Source organism: Pteropus alecto, unplaced genomic scaffold (genome assembly GCF_000325575.1).
Source record: "Pteropus alecto unplaced genomic scaffold, ASM32557v1 scaffold24, whole genome shotgun sequence".
Taxonomy (NCBI): domain Eukaryota; kingdom Metazoa; phylum Chordata; class Mammalia; order Chiroptera; family Pteropodidae; genus Pteropus; species Pteropus alecto.
In genome coordinates this window covers 11,012,848-11,035,537 of record NW_006439192.1, presented here as the reverse complement: position 1 = coordinate 11,035,537, position 22,690 = coordinate 11,012,848, and the positions used below count along the sequence as shown (strand labels likewise).

At 35.3% G+C, this 22,690-nt stretch overlaps 1 protein-coding gene across 1 annotated transcript in view; it reads left to right on the top strand.

The window, feature by feature from the left end:
* The first annotated feature begins 2,000 nt into the window (after positions 1-2,000).
* The window catches only part of TNKS (tankyrase), a 180,459-nt gene continuing 159,769 nt past the window's right edge, over positions 2,001-22,690 (top strand). Inside the window, exon 1 of the mRNA XM_006916343.3 lies at positions 2,001-2,698. Coding sequence (XP_006916405.1) covers positions 2,029-2,698 — 670 coding nt within the window. The 5' untranslated portion in view covers positions 2,001-2,028. The remainder of the gene's footprint in view (positions 2,699-22,690) is intronic.

Here is a 22,690-nt window from a genome sequence, read left to right as displayed (position 1 = left end):
TAAGATCAGAATTTTAAAATGGCAGAGCTGAACCATATCTACCAATATTAGCCAACTAGTAATCATCAGAGATGTGATTACAGCCCAGGTTAGTTTGACTCCATACTTTTGCTTTCTTCAACGGTTATAGTTCATTCCTCATGGAATTGTGTTTAGCTGTAAAAGATTAGGTAATGATATCTGCCCTTTCATATTTAGAGCTCAGCATTAGTCCTTATAAACCTAAACCTTATAAATATTTAATGTTAAGTACTTTTACTACTTCCCAGTGGAGGAGGAAAAAGCAATTTCCAATTAATCAAATGCATTTTCAGACACAGTTTACCAGTACGGTTGTTTCAGGCAATTCACGTTTTTTTTTATCCAGCAGAAAATTTCTTATTTACTTTATACTGATAAACAGACACACTAGATGCATTTTAGATTAGGGCGAACATTACTACTTCTTCTTGTGATCTATGAGTAATTGGCCAAGAGAGGACCAGGTGAGATATTCCTTAGGCCTCCCATTCAGCTAGAAGGCTATAGTCAAGGGGGCACAAGGTGAGTTATGGACGTCTAATATATTACATTGATTCACCCCCATTCCTCAATGCTTCTCTGCACGGTGCATTAATTTAAGATTCGAAACCAGAATAATGTGTGCTGCGGACAGATTTTAGTTGCATTGATGGAGTTTTCCTATTCAGTCACACATGTCCATTTGTAAACAATGGCACACATTTACGAAATAGATGGATAATGTTAAGAGTAATCATCTGTAACCTGAGATTAGATAACAATAAATGTCATTCATAATATTAACTATGTTCCTAACTTTGTTGTATTTCAATGGTAGTCCTAAGTAATCTTACCTTTTTAATTAGATGGGAATATCAACATCACACTAATTATATTTAATAGCATGTGAAACAACAATTTATCACCTGGTTTAATATTTTGCAAAAGTAAACTTTTATTGATTATGCCATTCACTGTACATCTCTTTTGATGGCAGACAAAAAACGTAGGTATAGGCAGAGGAAAGAGAAAAAGTAGTTGCTTTAGAATGGTATCTGAGGATGAATGATGAAGAGCAGCCAGGTTCTTTAGTTTGGGACGGGGAGGGAAGAAGGGTGAAAGGAACAGGGAGGAGAGGTTCAGCTAAAAAGAATTAAAAAGAAAGGAACATATTCACATTATTTGAGTTGAGTTTAAGGTGAGAAATAAAAATACAAAGATAATAAAAAAACATAATTTTAGTAGTTAACATTTTTTGAACCATTAATTTGATTTTGCAGGGGGGAACCTGAGACAGAGTGGTTCAATAGTTTGTCCAAATTTACACAGCTGGTCAACGGCAGAGGCTGAACTCGTCCGGAAATCTGAACCACATTTTAAAATGGGGTATTAACAAAGTACAAAGAGTGAGAAAACTTATAGAGAAGGGTCATAGACACCAAGAGAATAACTGAGGAGGGGTGAGGAGAGAAGGCTGCAAGAAAAAAATTACCAATAGAATAATTATACTTATGCTTTATTAACGGACAGAGCACTTGTATATGTCAGCTCATTTAATCCCGCTAAAAGTTCCGTGAGCTAGATACTATTCCATTTTTCAGACGAGGACACTTGTTAGATGAAAAACAAAACATTCTTTTTTTGCACTGAGTTACACCTGAATAGCAGGCTCTGGGGCAAGATAAGGAAGACTGAAGGAGACTTGGCAACACAATGGAGCAGGGCAAGGTAAGCAAGCTGAAAAGGAGAAATGCAGAAAAAGGGTCCCATTTAGACAGAGGCTGGTTTCAGCTTTCAAATTTCCTCGGCGGGCCCGCCACGGCATCACAAAGCCCGCCCCTCAATCACAAGGCCACGCCCCCTTCCCTGGCTGTTCTCTGAGCTCCCAATACTTCCCTCTTTCTCTTTGACCCCTCCCACTCGTCTAGCATCATTTCCTGTGCGCTGGATGTTAATTGGTCTAGGAGTCGGAAGTGAGGGCGGGCAGTGGGGCCGTTGCCGCAGTGACAGTGCTGGGGGAGTTCGAAGATGGCGGCGTCGCGTCGCTCTCAGCATCATCACCACCATCATCAACAACAGCTCCAGCCCGCCCCAGGGGCTTCGGCGCCGCCGCCGCCACCTCCCCCACCATTAAGCCCAGGCCTGGCCCCAGGGACCACCCCAGCCTCCCCCACGGCTGGCGGCCTGGCCCCCTTCGCCTCTCCCCGGCATGGCCTAGCGCTGCCGGAGGGGGATGGCAGTCGGGATCCGCCCGACAGGCCCCGATCCCCGGACCCGGTTGACAGTACCAGCTGTTGCAATACCAGCAGCACAATCTGTACCGTCGCCGCCGTTCCCGTGGTCCCGGCAGTTTCTGCTTCATCTGCCGTTGGAATCGCTCCCAACCCAGCTGGCGGTGGCAGTAACAATTCACCATCGTCCTCTTCCCCGACTTCTTCCTCCTCTTCCTCTCCATCCTCCCCTGGATCGAGCTTGGCGGAGAGCCCCGAGGCGGCGGGAGTTAGCACCACAACAACATTAGGGCCTGGGGCAGCGGGACCTGGGCCAGGGGTCCCAGCTGTGAGCGGGGCTTTACGGGAACTGTTGGAAGCGTGTCGCAATGGAGACGTGTCCCGGGTAAAGAGACTGGTGGACGCGGCAAACGTGAATGCTAAGGACATGGCCGGCCGGAAGTCTTCTCCCCTGCACTTCGCTGCAGGTCAGAGACTTTTGAATTGTTTATTAACGGTTTTGGTGTTGGGGACGGGGGTCCGGGTAGGGAATGAAAACAAGTTATTGTGATGGAACAAAATAGGGGCGTGGTTATGGTTCTTTAACACCCCCCCGGAAGACTAGATAGAGGTTCCTTTCTTTAGATAGTGCCTGGATGAGGGGGCGTGGTAGGGGAACCTGGGAATCCATTCATTTTAGTGTTTGCACATTGATACTTGTACTCGTTCCAAAATCCTCTAAATGGAAGTCTCTGGATATGGGTATACCTAAACTTTTTCAGTTCAGAGTGCATAAGAATTAAGTTATATTTGGGCAGTTTTAAGAGTAGTTTTGTCTTTTGCTAGTTTATTTCGTTTTTACAACAAAGATATGTCCCATGAGTGATGTCTAGACCAAAAGTTGAATGTAACTCAAGTGTTTAAGGATTTTTCTTAGTCTTTTTAAGCCAGTGAAAGACATAAGTGAAGTTTGTGAAAGTTTTCCCCTTTCTCATGGAGTTTACAGTTTAATTGGGTAGATCGAAATATGCCTATATGAAACAACTGGAGAAGAATATTTGATGCATTATATGTTAGTAGAAAAAAATAGAGGCTTTGAAATTCTAGACACTGCTATTTGTTGTGTAACATTTATTTTACTTTATCTCAGTTGCCTCAGTTTTCTTGTGGCAAAAATGATACACTAAGGTTGTGTGAGGATTTACTGAGAAGCATTTGGCACATAAAGTCTACAAAAAAGTGCTAATTCCTAAACCCTAGACCGCACACTTTTGTCTTTGTCTTTTTTTAAGGCAAGTAGTTGACTATTTTCTTTTAAAAACACCTAATGTATTTTTATAAAACACAGAAATAGAAAACAAAATGAAGGACGTAATCTCACTGTCCAGATAGCTACTCTTGATGTTTTTAAAAATAAAGGTTTTAATGTTATATATGTTAGAAATGTACATGTTATGTACACATCATAAAATTCATATAGGACAAAAATATTACAAAATGAAAAAGCACCACCCAACCACAAACATCAATAACAAGCCAAGTTATCTTCTGTTAAGCTTTTGGTATGTTTCTAATATGCCTTCAGTTTGTCTCTTAATGGTAAAATATATGTAAAGAACTTAACTCTTTGTATTATTTTAAAAGTTTTTATTGAAATTGAGGTGACATTGGTTAATATAATCATAGGTTTCAAGTATACAATTCAGTAACATGTCATATGTATATTACATTGTGTGTTAACCACCCAAAGTTAAATGTTCTTCCGTCACCTTGCATTTGACCCACATTACCACAATTTGGAAGATATTATTACCCTCATTTTACAGATGACAAAAGTGAAGCACATATTCTTAAAATAAGTCCAAATTCACACAGTAAGTGGTGGAACCTGGATTTGAACTCAAAACAGTTTGATTTTAGGGATTGTGAAATCAAGCCTAAACTATTATAAGCTATACCTGGGTTAATGTCACTTGTCATTTTTGTGAGTAAATGTGATGGAGTTTCTACTTGGGGTAATGTACCCCAAGAGTAGCATTCACACATTTTTTTTTTATTGCAGCCTAATTTTAGAAACATATTTTACATTGTCACACACAGGAACTGAATCAAAAGTTTCTGGAAACAATACTTTCCTTTACTATATATGTTGTGTTCTGATATTTTATATCCTATTCCATTTCATTTTTTACAAATGCTGTTTGTGACTCATTAATGGCCCATGATCAGCGATATGTGAAACACAGGAATTCATTTTTAGATCACTGGATCCATTCTTGACAAATAGACAGTACTATTAGTATAGTGAGTTGCATCATAAACAGGATTCCATCTAAGTAGACATTTGCTCAAGGATATTGCTTATTTTAAATGAAATAGCATTTCTTTAGGCCAATGAAAGGTCTAAGACTGATACTATAAATCATGGAGGTTGTTTACTTTTGGACACTTTATTCCAAATTTGACTATTTTAATATACTGTTTCACAAATCTTGTCATTTCTCAGAATACTGCATTATAAGTAATCACAGATGATAGTTATATTTGTGTAATAATGTAGTTATTTTTAATTAGCCACATATAAAATAGAGTTTGTCTCCCAGATCACTTCCTCTGTTTATCAAAATAGTAACTTTTAATTCTGTTTTAGAGTTTTACATGTACCCAGATAAGCTAGAAGACAAACAGTAAAACAGTCCTGTAATTATATTGTAGCTATGATATCTTAATCTTGAATTGGCTTTTATAAAAAAAAAATTTTAGTTCAGTTGTGGAAAACAGACAACAAAAACAGTAAAACTCTACATGGTATAAAAAACATGACACCCTATAGTCATTTTACCATTCTTCATATTTGTGTGCATACCACCAAAGTTTTGTTAAATCTAGTGTTCATCATGCATAGGCTAAATAATTAAAAGTAATTCTCAGTTGACTGTTAGCTGGTTTGAATGCTGATCATTGAATTGTCCTGGAATAGCTGTTTTAAAGATAGGAAATTGGTACAGTTCTTTGGATGGAAAAGTTTAAAACTTCTAGTTCATTTTTCCACAATATTTAATACCGACCCAATTTTGAAATGGCAGATATCCTTACCTTTATGGAATTTACAGTCTAGTGGGGGAGACTAAACAAGAACAATAATAAAACTCCACAAAGTATGTAACCTAAAATGATAGGAGAAGTATACAGTCTGTTGGAGCAGGGACTAAGGATTCTTGTCCTGGTTTTAGAATATGAGGAAGTCTTTCTTGATAATGAGGTTTTTTAAAGCAGGAATTTAAAAGATGAGTCCAGGCTAGCCAAATAAAGATTAGAAGGAAGAATGTTAATGAATACCTTTATTTCCATTTTAGAAAGTAAGTTTATAGTTCTGTAGAATGAAAAGAAACCATTTCTAAAAATCCAAGAAATGATATGAAGTCATGTTTAAACCCTTATGACTTTTTAAAATATTACCATAAGAGTAGCCAAAATTCTTTCCAGCAGGATGATTAAGAATCCTTTTTAGCCTATTTTGGACTGTGATAATTATTTGTTTAAAATATGGCTTAGAAACAATATTAATAATGGAATCACCCTATCCATAATTAGAAACATCTTCAGTTTCCATTGTTGATACAGATTCTCAAATACTATTTCTAATGCCTTCTTAAGATGGCCATTATCAAAATGACCCAGTCTTTTATTGTTGACTAGAGTTTATGTAAGACTTTCTCTTCTACAGATAAGATCCTTGATTCTGGTTTTCTATTGTTCAAAAGGCAGCAGTCAAAGCTTTATAAATAGTATCAATTTAGAGTGATGATATCTCCTTACTTCCTTGCATACTAGTGCATATTTTTGTTAAAGGATCAGTATATTCTAATGATGTCTCTTTTTCAAAGAAAAGTTCAGTTGAGGTCTTAGAAAAAAAAGGCTTTTAACAAAGCATTGAATTCTGAGATTTCATAGTGTTTACTTTAAATGGAATACATTTTGAAATAGGCTTCTTGGTAGTTAATTAACATATGACTTGGATTAGCATATGTATTATAAGGTATTTCAGTATCAAGACCAGCAAAGTATGTATGGCAGTTTTATGCTTTTTTTGGCTTTGGATGATATCTACAACAATACACATTTAACTATATAGAGGTTGCCTGACTCATTCCTGTCTCTTCTGATTTTTCAGCGTGACCATGCTTGTCTTTGTTTTTCCTCGTCACTGTACAAATGCAGTTCCTAGTGAAAAACACTGTCCTCTAAACTGTTGCCCATCAGTGGATAAAAAAAATGAGCCAGAATGCTCAGTCTTGGAGTGGGAATTTTCATTGTCCAGCAAGGTCCTTGATTATACTTTTAACCAAATGTCCTGCCTCAGAATTTAAGAAGGATCCAACTTGGTAATGGAAGAAAAGGAACCAGATTCATAAGTATCTTCCCAGACTTGAAATTGTTAGCTATGACTTAGATTATTTTACTTAGTGTTTTCTTAAAACCTTATGCTTTGCTTAAGGTACCTTTCTAACTACAAGATCGCATAGAACTTGTAGTTAAAAAGATGTGCAAAGTGTGTCTCTTTTGCCTTAATGATATCACTCTTTGAAAGCAAATGATTTAAAGTACAAATTACCTATGTATAAGTTATTATGTAAAAGTATCTCAAAGCGAAAAATTGATGAGCAAACTTCAACATAGAGAAATGTTTACATAAATTAAAATACTGCATAACTCCTATTACATATCTATCTGCTAATGTTTTCCTTTCTTCATCAATTTATCTTTTGATACATGTTAATATAAATTGCAGGCATCTGTGCAGCTTCCCCTAACTACACAAATATACATATCATTATCTAAAGTTCAGAATTTGTTTAAATATTTGTCTTTTAATGTAAAATCTTTTAATGTGTACGTTCACTGAGTTTTGACAAATGTGAACATCTGTGTAATTCAAACCCTTAAAGAAAGTCTGCTACCTCAGAAAGTTCTCTTGTGGCCTTTCACTCAATCTCTGCTCTTCCCTCCTCCAGAGACACTGTTTTGCCATTTTTTCATTATAGATTAAGAGTTGCCTGTTTTAGAAGTTCGTATAAACGGAATCATACAATATTAACTTTTTTCTCTTGACTTCTTTTGCTCAGCCTGTTTGATATTGTATCATGCATGCATCAGTAGTTCCTTTTGACTGCTGAATAGCATTTCATTATATGAATATTCAGCAGTTGGTTTATCCCTTCTATTGTTAGACCCTTAGGCTATTTCTGTTTTTGACTATTGTGAATAATGCTGTTATGAACATTCTTGTAAAATTCTTTTTTGTGAACATAGATTTCCTTTCTCTTTGGCCAATACCTAGTATTGGAATCACTGGGCCTTAGGGTAAGTAAATATTCAGTTTTATAAGAAATTTCCAGATCTTTTCCGAAAGTTGATATGCCATTTCACATCTTCATCAGCAATGTATGGGAGTTCCAATTGTTTCATATCTTCAACATTTGATGTTCTGAGATGTTTTAATTTTAACCATTCTGATAGGAATGTGTGATATCTCATTGTGGTTTTATTTTGCATTTCCTAGAAATCTAAATAATACTCAAGATTTTTTTCATGTGTTTATTTGTTTATTTTTATGACATTTTGCCCTTTTTCTTATTGGGCAAAGTTTTCTTTTATTGGGTTTATGTTTTAAAAGTTTTAGGAGTACTTTATATCTTCTGCATGCTAGCCCTTTGTCAGATTAATATGCTGATTTATTTTCTTAATAAGGTCCTTTGAACAGAAGTTGTAACTTTAATTTTTTCTGTTTATTTTATGGTTATTGCTTTCTGTGATCTGTAACTTAGATAAGCTCTATCACCTATCCCCATATCACAAAGATATATGTTTCTTACTGAAAACCTTATGGTTTTAGCTTTTAGATTTAGGTTTGTGATCAATCTAATGTTCACTTCGGTGTTAACTGTGAGCTTGGGTTGAGGTTTATTTTTTTCCATTTGGATATCCAATTTTTCTAGCATCATATATTGAAAAGACTTTCCTTTCTTTATTGGATTGCTCTATCGCCATTTTCAAAAGTCAGATGTTTGTATAAGTGTGAGTCTATGTCTAGACTTTTCACCCTGTCTCATCGATTTGTCTCTTTTTATGCCAATATTACTTTGGCCTGATTACTGTAGTTTTGTAGTTAGTCTTGAATACTCCAATTTGGCTCATCTTTTTCAAGATTGTGTTGGATCTACTAGGTCTGTTGCCTTTTCATTGAACTTTTAGAATCTCAACACAGCACACCGACATTATGATTGGGATTATGTTGCATTTACAGGTCAGTTTGGAGAAAACTGACATCTTAACAATAGTCTTCCAATCCATGGACATTATTTAGTACTTGTTCTTTTTTTTTTTGTAATTTTTAGTGTAGGGGTCTTTTTTGATGTTTGTTATTCCTAAATGTTTTTAATGTGTACTGATGTGATAGATTTTGAAAATTTTTATTTTCACATGTTTGCTGTTAATATCAATTTGTGTATTAAGACTGTAGAACTAAATTATTTCTAGTAGCTCTTTTGTAGATTCTTTGGAATTTTCATTAAAGAATCATAGTATCGAAATTTCCAGTGAAGGTGATAAAGTAAGTAAATGCTTGCCTACTGTCATGACTATGTCAAAATTACAATTAAACTACAGAACAACCAGCATTTAGAATCACCTGAAATGTAGCTGAACAGAAGTTCTGCAGCTGAGGACATACAGGACAAGCCACCTCTAGATTGGTAGGAGGGGTGGACATGCAGAACAGGCTGGTCCCAAACCCGTGTGTGGTGATTAAAAATCAGGAGGGGTACCTCAGTTGTGGAGGTCCCTCCTGAGGAGTGAGGGGTCCCAGCCCCACACCAGGCTCCCTAGCCCAGGGTTCAAGGGCCAAGAAGAGAAGTCCTATACCTTCTGGCTGTGAAAGTCAGCAGGGATTGTGGCTGAAAGGGCGGGCTTCTGGAGTCCCAGGCATTTCTCATAAAGGGCTCACACATGAACTTACTTGTTGACGGACTCACTTATTCTGAGCCCCAGCTATGGGGCAGCAGCTTGAAAGATGCCAGGGACATACAGGGAGGAACTGAATTGTTTGGCTTCAGGCCGAGGACCGTAGAGACAGGTTTCTCCTAGACAAGTGCCAGCAGAATCCATTGTTTGTTTGTTGAGCCCTCCTTGCTCCTGGCCTGTAGACGCAAGTGGCACCATATCTGAGTCTCCATCAACCTGGCTGACTCTGTTTACTCTGCCTTGGTGATTTACTGAGACTCTGCCCCACACAACTTGTGGACCCGTTCAATTCGCTTCTAGTGGCTTTCCATACAAACAGCTTGTCTTTGCTCATGCTGTGGACTTTCCTGAAATCTCTCAAAGGTTCATGAAACCCATACAAGCAATATCTGGCCTTGGCATGCCCCTTAACCTCTTGTCAAGCAGCCCCAAGCCGGGCACTAGCGGCAGTCAGCCTCAGTTCTCAGCTTGGCCTCTTGAGGCACCTTGAAGCCCAGTGAGGTTGATAGTCATCTACAAATTGTTTGGTGGCTCATGCCTCGTGGCCCTGGGCAGGGCATAGGCTGTAGCTGAAGTTGGCCTGTTGTGGGGCCCCTACCTGGAGGTCCCAGGGCTAGCATTTCTAGTGTCTGGCTTCAGTCTGAGCCAGAGCACAACCCTGGGCCACATCTGAGGCTAACACGCCCAAAGGGCTGGGCAGGCACCAGAGCGCTGCTAACGCGAATCCTGCTCCACAGGGTCAGCCCCTGCACAGCTGCTCCTCCACTGTGGTCAATAGCCAGTCCTAACAACCAATTAGCCTGAGTGTAAGTTCCTCCCATTGACTTGTAAACAGCAACCAAGGCTCAACTACAACAAGAGGGCACAAACAACTCATACAAGGGACACACCTGGAGCACCCAGCTCAGGTGCCAGGGAGATTATGCCATTGGGCCCCACAGGACACCTACTACACAAGGCGTCTCTACTAAGACCGGGAAACATAGCAGCCCTGCCTAATACATAGAAACAAACACAGGGAGACAGCCAAAATGGGGAGACAAAGAAACATGTCCCAAATGGAAAAACAGAACAAAGCTCCAAAAAAAGAAGAGAAAAGAACTAAACATAATGGAGACAAGCAATTATCAGATACAGAGTTAAAAATAGTGGTTATAAGGATGCTCAATAAACTTAGGGGAAAAGTAGATGAACTCAGTGAGAACTTCAGGAAAGAGATAGAAAATATAAAAATGGAGGTAGAAAAACATGAAAAAGAACCAATCAGAAATGAAGAATACAGTACTGAAGAATACATTAGAGGGAATCAAGAGTAGATCAGATGAAGCAGAATATTGAATCAGTGATTTAGAAGATAAGGAAACACCTGGTCAGAACAGCAACAAGAAAAAAGAATCTAAAAAAATGAGGATAGTTTTAAGGGACAACATCAAGCATACCAACATTCACATCATAGAGGTACCAGAAGAAAGAGAGGAAAGAATTGAAAACCTATTGGAAGAAATAATGTCAAGAAAACTTCCCTAAACTGGCAGAGGAAATAGACATACAAGCCCAGGAAGTTTAGAGAGTACCAAACAAGATGAATCCAAAGAGGCCCAGAAGACACATCTTAATTAAAATGCTAAAGGTTAAAGACAATCTTAAAAGAAGCAAGAAGAAAGCAATTAGTTGCCTATAAGGGAGCTCCTGCTGAGACTGTCAGCTGATTTCTCAGTAGAAACTTTTCAGATCAGAAGACATTGACCTGAAATATTCAAAGTGTTGAAAAGCAAGGACCTACATCCAAGATTACTCTACCCAGGAAAGCTATCATTTAGAATCGAAGGACAGGTAAAGAACTTCCCAGACAAAAACAGCTAGAGGAGTTCATCAACACCAAACCAGTATTACAAGGAATTTTAGAGGGATTTCTTTAAGAAGAATTAGAAGAAAAAAAATATATATATATAATAAATATATATGTCTGTAATAAAATGGCAGTAACTACCTATCTATCAATAGTTACTTTAAATGTAAATGGATTAAATACTTCAATCAAAAGATAGGGTGGCTGGATGGATAAAACAACAAAACTCTTATATATAATGCCTACAAGAGACTCACTTCAGGTTGGAAGACACATACAGACTAAAAGTAAAGGGATGGAGAAAGATATTTCATGAAAATGGAAACAAAACAAAAAAAGCTGGGATGGCAAAATACTTAAACCACACAAAATAAACTTTAAAACAAAGGCTATAACAAGAGACAAGGACCCAGTAATCTCACTTCTGTATATTTATCCAAAGAAACCCAAAACGTTACTTTGAAGGGACGTGTGGATCTATATATTCATTGCAGCATTATTTACAATAGCGGAGACATGGAGGCAACCTGGGTGTCCATCAGTGGATGAGCTGATAAAGAAGAGGTGGTGTGTGTGTGTGTGTGTGTGTGTATGTGTGTATATGTGTGTATACACATACACATACAATGGAATATTACTCAGCCATAAAAAGAGAATGAAATCTTGCCATCTACAATAATGTGAATGGACCTAGAGGGTATCATGCTGAGCAGAGTAAGTCAGACAGAGAAAGATAAATGCCGTATGATTTCCCTTACATGAGGGAACAAAAGAACAAAACAACAACAAAAATCCAGAAACAAACTCATAGATACAGAGAACATTTTGATGGTTGCCAGATGAGGGGGATTGAGTGAGTGGGTGGAAAAGGGGAAGGGATTAAGAAGTACAAATTAGTAGTTACAGAATAGTCATGGAGATGTAAAGTATAGTGTAACGAGTATAGTCAATAATATTGTAATAACTACGGTGTTAGATGGGTACTAGCTTTATCAGAGTGATCATTTCTTAAGTTATATAAATGTCTAATCATGATGTTGTACACCTTAAGCTAATATTGTATGCCAACTGTAATTGAAAAATAAAACAATTATTATAAATAAAAAAAATCACATCTGCAAATAGAGACAATTATGCCTTGTAATTTCTTTTTCTTGACAATGTTGAATAAAAGTGGTTAGAGTACACATCTTTTTCTTGTTCTAGCTCCTAGGGAGAAAATGTTCATTATTTCACTATTAAGTATGATGTTAGCTTTAGATTTTTCATAGCTGTCCTTTATCAATTTGAGGAAGTTCTCTTTAATCTTAGTTTGAGTGTTTTTGTTATGAAAGGATGTTGACTTTTATCAAATGCCTTTTTTTGCATGTATTGAGATCATCATATGGGATTTCTCCTTTATTCTTTTATGTGTTGCATTACATTGATTTTCAAAATGTTAAACCAACTTTGCATTCTTGGGATAAACCTTATTTGGTCATAATGTGTACTGTCCTTTTTGTATATTGCTAGATTTTACTTACTAATATTCTGTAAAAAGTTTTTTGCATCTAAGTTTATGAGAAACAATGGTCTGTAATTTTCTTTTTTCTGTTAACGTCTTTGTCAGATTTTTGCATTGCCCCCATAAAGCGTGTTTGGAAGTTTTCATTTCTCTATATCTGAATGAGTGTTTTGGAGCATTGGCATCAATTTATCTTAAATATTTGGTAGAATTCTCCAATGAAACCAACTAGACCTGTAGTTTTCTTTGTTGGAAGATTTTGGTCAATTAATTTAACATTTTAAATAGATATAGAGCTTAGAGATTTTCTTTTTATCACTTTCAGTCAGTTGTAACATTCAAAGAATTTATTTATGTTGCCAAATTTGTTTGCATAAAGTCATTTATAATATTGTTTCATTATTGTTATATTGTCTGTAAAAACTGATGAGATAAACTTATTTTTCATACTGGTAATTTGTGTTTCTTTCTCATCTAGCTAGGGGTTTATCAATTCTGTTGATACTTTCAAAGAACCAGCTTTCAGGTTTAATTTTCTTTATTTTCCATTTCGTTGATTTCTACTATTATCATTTTTCCTTCTACTAATTTAGTGTTTACTAGTTTATTAATTTTTTTATTGCTGTGTATTACACTACTTTAAAACTTAGCAGCTTAAAATAACCATTTCTTATTTCACAGTTTCTGTGGGTCAAGAGTCCAGATGTGGATCAGGAATCTGGGCATGGCTAAGCGATGTTCTCTGGCCTAGGATCTCTCATTTGGCTTCAGTAAAGATGTGGGCTGGGGCTATGGTCTTATGAAAGGCTTGACTGAGAGAGCATCTACCAAACTTGCTTGTGTAGTTGTTAGCAAGATTTGGTTCCCCGCAGGTTGTTGGACTGACATCTCCCTCAGTTACATAGGTTAACTCCTAACATGGCAGTTAATTGCTATCAGAGACAGCAAATGAGAGAGCAAGAGAGGGCAAGCAAGTCGAAGTCAGAATCTTAAAAATCTAATTTGGGAAGTGTTATCTCATCAACTTTTGTTGTGTTCTGTTTGTTGGAAGGAAGTTAGGAGACCAAACCCCTGCTCAAAGGGAAGAGTTTACATAAGGGCACAATATACCCGGAGACTGGGATCATTAAGTCATCTCAGAAGCTGCCTTCCACATTTACCTTTTCATTTTCTAGCTTCTTAAGGTGAAACTTGAGTTCATTAGTTTTAGATTTTTCTAATGTAAGAATTTAAAATATAAATTTCCGTTTAATTGCTGCATTAGTTGCATTCTTCAAATTTTAAGGTGTTATGTTCTTATCATTCAGTTTGGTCTTTTCTGATTTCCTTTGTGATTTCTTTCTTGACCTTTGGATTGTTGAGTACTGTGGTGTTTAATTTCTCAATTCTTGGAGTATCCTAGATATCTTATTGTTGATTACTAATTTAATTTTATTGTGGTCAGAGGACATACTCTATTTCATGTCAGTCCTTTAAAATTTACTAAGACTTTGTTTTCTGGCCCAGCATTTGCTCTGTTTTGGTGAATGATCTTGAAAAGAATATGTGTTCTGAAATTGTTAATAATTTAATTTTATTGTGGTCAGAGGACATACTCTATTTCATGTCAGTCCTTTAAAATTTACTAAGACTTATTTTATATTTTCATTTATATATATTTCTTATTTCTTATATCCATTTACTTTCAACCTGTCTGTCTTTATATTTAAAATATGTTAATTATAGACAGTATATATTCAGATGCTTTTTTAGCTTTAAAAGAGATAATTTCTCTCTTAATCTAACCCATTAATTTATATTGATACCATAAATTCAAATTCAAATTCAGGGTTTTTACTTACCCTTTTTAATATTGCTTCTGTATATCATTTCTTCCATATCTAGGTTTTTTGTTCTTAAGGGCCTAGGAGATTTTGGAATCAGAATATTACGTAATTACTTGCTTTATCCTATAGTATGCATAAATAGTCTGAAAAAAATAATGCAAACACTAAAATGATTGCTGAAAACAGTTGAAAATATATTGCACATGCTCTTCTATTTTTTGCTCTGTTATCCTTGCTCCATTATCAGGGGATATAGCCATTACATATTTTCTCTTACAAACTTCATTTAGTTTAAGTTCTATAAGTATATGTGTTTTAGACAGTTCCCCAGACATGATTACCATATATTCCTTCCCTTCATGTGTATGTATACTACACCATTTATCAAAAGGTGGAACCTGTTTCCCTCCCCTTGTATTTGAGTTGGTCTTGTGAATGGAATATGGCAGAAGTTATGCTTTGTAACACCTGAGCTTTCAGATATCTGTATTTTTCACTGTCATGCATTGGGAACTGTCCCTCTTAGAATCTTTTAAGAAAGTTTGTGGAGTGAGAAACAACTGTCACTGTCACGCATTGGGAACTGTCCCTCTTAGAATCTTTTAAGAAAGTTTGTGGAGCTGGTCAACATAGAAACTCTCAGCCAGTACCCATTGCCAGCTGAGTGAGTGAAATATTTTGGATATTCCAGTCTCATTAAGCCTTCAGATGACTGAATTTAGTTAACACACAGAATCACTAGAAATAAAAAGTGGTTATTTTAAGCCTCTAAAGTTTGGAATAGTTTGTTCTACAGCAATAGATACCTGAAATCATTATTAATGTCTACAACTCTCATTCTGTTGCAGATGCTCACCGCTGTTTCTTATACTGATATCTCTCTACTTATTTTGGTGGCCTGTCACCTGTTCTTCAGAGTTTACTCAGAATGATGTCTTGGAAACAATATTCCCTGAAAAATTGTAAAAGTAACAGTAACAGTTGTTACCTTATTCTTAGAAGTCTGACTGGATGTAAAATCTTTGGTTTTCATTTTCTTTCCTGAGTATTTAAAAGGTTATTTCATTTTCTTTTAGTAAAATCTGTTAATGTTGTAAGTCTGATGGTTATCTGATTTTCTTTCCCTTAGTCTTTCTTCCTCAATGTCCAAAAGATTCTTTTTCCTGTTTCATTAGTCTGTATATTCTACTAGAGCATGTCTTGTTTTTAGTTCCTCTAGTTTGATTTTCTCAGATAAATGATATGCCTTTTTCTTTATACAGTTTCAGATCTTTTATTTTAGAAACATTTTCTTGGATTATAGTTTTTAGTATTCTTTTTTTCTTGCTTTTATGTATATTGGAACTTTGTCTTCTAAATTTGTCTCTTGCTTTCTTTTTTTGTGGGAAAATATACATTAAAAATTTACCATTTTAACCATTTTTAAGTGTGTAGTTCAGTGGCATTGAGTACATTCATAGTGCAACCATCACCACTGTCCATTTACAAAACTTTTCATCATCCTAAATAGAAACGCTGATCCATTTAAATAACTGCCCATTCTCACTTTTCCCCAGCCTCTGAAAACTGTCACTTTTTCTTGAATCCTTTTAAAAAGATATACCTTCATTTCTTTTTGCTTTTCAAAAAATTCCTCCTTTAATCTTTCATTTCTCTTAAGGCAGGAATTGGGAAACTTTTCTGTAAATGGCCAGACAGTAAACATCTCAGGCTTTGTGCTCTATGTTGTCTCTGTTTCAGTTGTTTCAACTACTTAGCTTTGCTTTTGTACCATGAAAGTATCCATTGGTTATGTGCCAATAAAACTTGATAAAAAACAGGTGATGGTGGGATTTGGTACACGGGTCATGGTTTGCTGACTCCTGTTATAATACATTATGTTTGGTACTTTTTTTTTTTTTCACTTTTGTTTTCCTTCTTGTTTAGTCTTTTGAAATGAGTTTTTCTTTTAAATTATTTCCTGAATTCTGCCATCTTGTTTCTAATAAGGATATACGCTGTTCTTTATAACTTACAACATTTTCATGCTGTCTCTTAGCTAGTTTTGAAATAGTAGATCATAATTTTGTCTTTTATGGACATTTTCTGGTATATGTTATCTGTAGGGATGTGATTCTGCTCAAATTCTCTATAAGAATTTTGCGTGGGATTTGACCTCAATTTTTTCCATTGTTCATTTTTATAGAAATTAATTGCTAAATAATTTCAAGGATAAAAATAGAGGTCTGAGATCTTGGGGGTAACTTGTTCTTTTTTGTGCTTCTTATTTTGGGCATGGAGCTCTGACCTAGAATAGATGAAGTTTCTCAGTTTAAATTATGAAACTTTATATCGGTTTATATAGCCTACATTTTCTAGGGCACCTTAACCAGAGACATTCTGCCAAGAGCATTTTATAGATAAGGTGTCTTCCACACAGTCCATTTATGTAGTTTTGTTTTGACAAGTTTAGTCTAGTCACCTGCCTTCTGTTCTCTCCTCTGGGTCATTCCCTTCCTTCCTAAGGAACTGAATAGATCACAGAATAGGTGTTCTTTCCTTCCAGACCTGAAGTGATTCTTTGGCAGTTAAAAGGCCAAAGAAATACATCTGGGAGATAGAAGACATGTCATAGAAAGCCAGATCGTGAGCATAAATATGTTTTAAAAATGGAATTTTAAGCTTAGAGCCCACGAGAAGAAAGGTAATCAAAGAATTTAAGTGATGCTAAGAAAATGTATTTTATTGTAGTGTTAGATTTTGGAAAGGAATAAACATCATCAAGAGTCTTGTGATGAAATGCAGGTGAAAACATTAGATTAGCTTATTAATATATTTAATAGCCTGCTTTTGCTTCATGGACAAAGAAACATTTTGGGTAGTTGATTGTAAAAGATGTAGTAGAGACAGTTGTAGAGACAAGTGTCTCTTAAATTCTTACTTGTCCCCTATGCCAGGGTCCTTGAAGTTACTTCGGCTTATACTTATTCTTCTGACAGGTGGCATGTAACTCTGATTTGGGGGGCCCTAATGCCTTGTATCATCAATATGGATTCATAATAGGAATTGAGTTGGATGGGGTTTTGGGAATTTCTACTAAAGCCTAGGTGCTCAGGCTAACATTAAGGGTTATTTTCTAAAATTCATTTGATTTCAAGTAATGGATGCAAGTTATGAGTGTTTTGTTTTTGTGTGCCTACTGGGTTTTCCTTTTAAGGCTTCATCACATCTCCAAGATTATTTTTCCCAATTGTGAGTTGCTGGATTCTTTGTCAAGTGGAAACTTGTTTTGTCTGTACAGGTATCTTGTGTATAAAATTAAAGCACTGTGAGCTTAAACTTTTTTTTGTTTTTGAGGCTGTTTTCTCCAAAACTTTTCTGTATGTCAGCTCCCTATTAAATTTAGACTAATGATTTTTTTTTTAATTGTAGAAAAGGGAAATAAAGTGATGTAAAGTTTCCTCTCCCTCTTGCCCTTTTGGTGTAATACAAACTAATGGTTGGTGGTTGTCGTTTGTTGGTTTGTTTGTTTAGGCTTTCAACTTTTTTTCCTGTGGTAGACTTAACAAAAAAGTGAAGAGGCTTTTAATAGATTATTTTTGTTAACTACAAACTGAAAAATTGTTTTGAATTTACTGGTTGACCAAAAAATTTAAAACTCAAGTCCCTGTAACATCAAGTATAATTTAAAAATGACCTAAACCAGAAAAAAATGAATAAAATAAAATAACCTAAACCTCATGATGTCCAGTTATAATGCTTTTGTAAACCTAGGATATTTATGTGTGTTAACTAGACACTGAAACGATGTCTTCATTCTGATATATTCACTGACTATGGAAACCATTTTGACATCCTCATCCATCTTTTTGCAGTTCTCCATTTCCAAAAGCTCAGGTTGTTCTTATGTTGACTACAGAGATTTGTTTGTTTTTTTTTTTAAAGGAAGAAATGACATGGGATTATACTTAATAAACACATTTAGGTTTTTTTTTTCTGATGTCTTGAGAACAGATGCCAAGCTGTGCTTTTCATTGTTGCAGGAAAATATTCTCATTGGGAAAAAAATAAAACAAAACTTTGGACTAATTTAAAAACTTATAGTAGGCTATTAGAAACTTGGTTGCCCCTTCTCTCCACCCCCAAAAAAATCCACAAAAATTTAACAGTTGGAAAGTGTCACTGTTACCCTACTGGAATTTTATGAAAGCCAGTAGAATTGAAGTGTGTAATAAGAGTTTAGTATTTAATTCAGTGAGTTGTTCATAGTATATGCTCAATAAATGTTTGAGTAAGTATAACTTTGTAAGTTAACACTGTGATTTCTGATTTTCTGACTTTCTTAAATGTGTAAATAATAATTTTTATGTACTAGTCTAGTCCTTTGTCATCAAGGTGCTTTCCTTGCTCTGTTGACGTATATATGAATGAATTTAGCTTTGCTGTTGTTACTAAAGAATAATATAAAAACTAACAAAAATAGCAACAACTGCCTTGGAATGATTTTTGTGCTATCCCTATGTAATTTTACTTAATCTTTATAGCAACTATATGAGGTAGGTTTTAACTATTTTATAGTTGAAGAAACTGAGATCTGGGATTAATGTTTTATTCAAGGTCACATGTGATGGAGCCAGGTTTAAACCCTTATTTGGTTGTCCTAAAATCATTTGGCCCATGCTACTCAAATAGAAAGTTGATGGCAATGAGAAACATTTTTGAGTCATTTTGTAATTCAGTAGTTGTTATTGCTTTTTCAGATTTACTTTCTGAAAATAAAAGTATTAGTACAAAATTTGGAAAGTATAGTAAAAAGTAATCCATTATCTCACTACCCCAAGGCAGCTAATATCCTCATTTTGACTTATTTCCACCACCCCCACCCAGCTCTTTTCCTAGGCATTTAAAATAAGGCAAAACTGCATATTGAGGCTTTCTTAAAATATTGACTAGGATTTAATTGAGACCATGTTTTTTAGTAAGTAAGATATTGGAATATTTGCAATTATTAGAATGTTGGACTCTGATCTTTTGATCAATTGCTTTATAACCATAAAAAGTGTGAATAGAAGTAATCTTTGAAGAACCTCATAATTAAATGGAAGGGAATATTTTAGCGACTACTTTCTTTAAAAGACTACTTAGAATTGTTAGAAAATCTTGAAGAAAAACTGCTATGTGTTTTAATTCATGGAAGCAGTCAAGAAAAATAACATTTTGAATAGTAAATAAAACATATGGGAGTCGCAACTTGAAAGTACTTAATGCCCCTGAACTGCTCCTTAAAAATGGTTAAGATGGTAAATTTTGTGTTACAGGTATTTTACCACACTTTAAAAATTTTAAAAGCAGGTATCTATCATAGTGGGCATTTTGGTCTTTCTATTGTCATAGAACTCATTTCTTAGTATTACCAACATGAGATGGAAAATAGCTTATTCAATATAGTGAATTTTACTGATACATTGAGGATACCCTTTCATCTCTTCTGTAATTCATATTTCAGAGAGTAAATGTGGTCGTTCTTTGGCAGTATGAAACTAAGTATGAACGGAGCGTTTATAGAAATTTAAAAGAATTTAATTAACATTCACTAAGAACTCCATAGTGTGTTTTTCCCCTTTGGTCTGTTTCTCAGAAATCTGGCACGAGCCCTAAGGTTTTATAGTAGTCCAATAATAAGTCAATAAATATAAGTGCTATGAGGAGGAAGATGGTGAGAATGATATTATTTCCTGCCCCTGAGGAAGTTTATAGTCAAAATGCAGTGGTTCTCAAACTTGCTGATCTCAGGACTCTTTTACACTCTTAAAAATAATTGCTAGAACTTTTATGTGGAGTATATCTATGGAAATTTATAATTGGGAATTAAAACTAAGGAATTAAAAAAATGACACTAAACTCTATTATGTGTTAGAGGTAAATCACACTTTTAATGAGCAGTAAATATTTCCTAAAGCAAAGATTAATGAGAAGAGAGGGATTATTTTACACTTTGCAAATCACCTTAATATCTGACAGTAGAAGACAGGTGAATTCTCATTGCTTCTGCATGCCATTGTTGGTCTTTATTCCTAGTATTGAAGTATATGGAGACAATCCTGCTTTAAACAGATACGTAGTTGGAAAGAGAAGGAATCTTTTAATAGCATTTTCGGGTAATCTTAGATTTTTTTTTTTTGACACTACACCGGAAGTTTGTTCCTTGAAGTGACAAACTCACATTGTTCATTCTCAAGAAAATGTCTGCCAAATACACGGGTCAAACAAGTGCATAAGCGTTGTTCCTCAAGACAGCCATATTTGGTGTGTAATGGAAGTGCTTACTGTGTATTTCTCATTTTGTCACAAGAATATTAATATTAGTAAAATTAATATTTACATTTTTATGAAGGACATTCTTAAGTGAAACTGGGGGCCTTTTCCTTTTGTCTTGTTTAACTATGAGAGTCTGGTGATGAAGAATACAGTGACTAATGGTACACTTTGGTGCCACTGTCTTGGTTCATGCCAAGGTGTCAGCAGTTTTATCTACTATTGCTTTTTTGTCATCAAGAACACCATAAACGTTTTCCAAATGACCAACCCATGGTGTTATAAAATCAAGCACTATCACTGTCTTGACAGTGAAAAAGGCACAATATGGCTTGGTATTATTTCCTAAGTAGTTTTGACCTCTTAGACCCCCATATAGGGTGGGTCTCAGGGACCATGAGGGGTCCACAGATCACACTTTGAAAGCTGCCAATACAGGTGTTTCTTAATTTTGTTAAGAGTTATGAGAATCTTTAAAAGGTATGAACATTTTCTCCAGAAAGATATACTTAAACTAAATTTTACCTGTAAGTTTCAAAGGATTATAAACTTCCAGAAGCACTAGAGCTATTAAAACAGGTTGCTAGGCCACACTCCCTCAAATTTTTTTTCAGTTGGTCTGGAGTAGAGTCTGAGAATTCACATTTTTAACAAGCCCATCAACACACTGTTGTGATGCTCACTTTGAGAGCAATGATGCTTAACCCTAGGCCAATCAAATCGCAGAAATAGGGATAGGGCTTTTTATTTTTTTAAAAAAACTTCTCTGGTGATTTTTCACGTGCAGATGGGGTTGCAAGTCATTGCTCGAGGACACATGGAACCCAGGTTAAGACTCCTGAGTCTAGTAAGATTAAGAACATATGGTATTTGGACAACTTTTTATAATTTAATAAGTATTTTGACAATTGTTACTCGCTACATATAAGCTTGTAAGGTAGTTACTATCTCAGGAAAAACTGGCTTGGTATTCATGAAGCTATAGCCTTATAGGAGCTCTGGGCTTTGAGTCTGTGAAATGAACTAAAAGAGTAATTGCTGAAAGTCTTTCCTTTGAGTTCTAGTTGTTTTGGTTAATTCATTATGCTGTTTAACATTACCCTCTCTACTTCCGAAGTAAAAGTAACTTTATACTAAGTCCAATGTTGAAATAAGAGAGGTGGACTGAAAACTGTGGAATTTCAAGTCTTGTTAGCTTGTTTTCTCTAATTTTTAAAATTGTTGTATAACATATTTATCTAATTTGGCAGTTTACTGATATCCAAGTTCATGTAGCAGAAATTTTGATTATGCCACTTTGGTAGGGAATAGTCATATAACCTTCTGACTGACATACATAATTTAAAGGCATTTTAGTTCTGATATATTGGTTTTAAGGATAATCCTATTCCTCTTCGTGATTTTTGTGGCAGAACATTAATTGAGTCTCTGTTACTGCTTCTTCAACATCTCTATTCCCGTTTCTCTGAACCATTCTGAACCTTTTTTAGGTATTTGCATATATAACATGTTTCTTATCTCCTTTGATTATACTGTACCTGGTCCTCCTTAGGGAAAAGGATAGAGAAATAGTTATCCCTATCCTTTTATCTTGTTAACTTTTTATTTATAAGTTTGCATTAGCTCAAAATATCTCTTCCTTAGGGAAGCTTTCCTATCCCAGCCTCATTTAAGTTTACATTGCTGTCAACTCTTTGTAGCCTATACATTGTAATTATTTGTTAGAATGTTTATTGTTCAGTGTTCCTTGAGACAGCAGTAGATTTTTACTGAGTTAATTCATGATATATAGCTACACACACAAACTACTGAATTAGTTTTTCATCATGCTGAATTGTTCTTATGAGTGTACTTTCAACTAGGATCTTTTTGTGTTTAGCTTTGAGATTTTACATATCCGAGATTATTTTAATTTTATACTTACATGTAAATAAAAAGTTGGCCAGATATGAAATTAAATATCTAAATGCTTTTCCTTAAAACT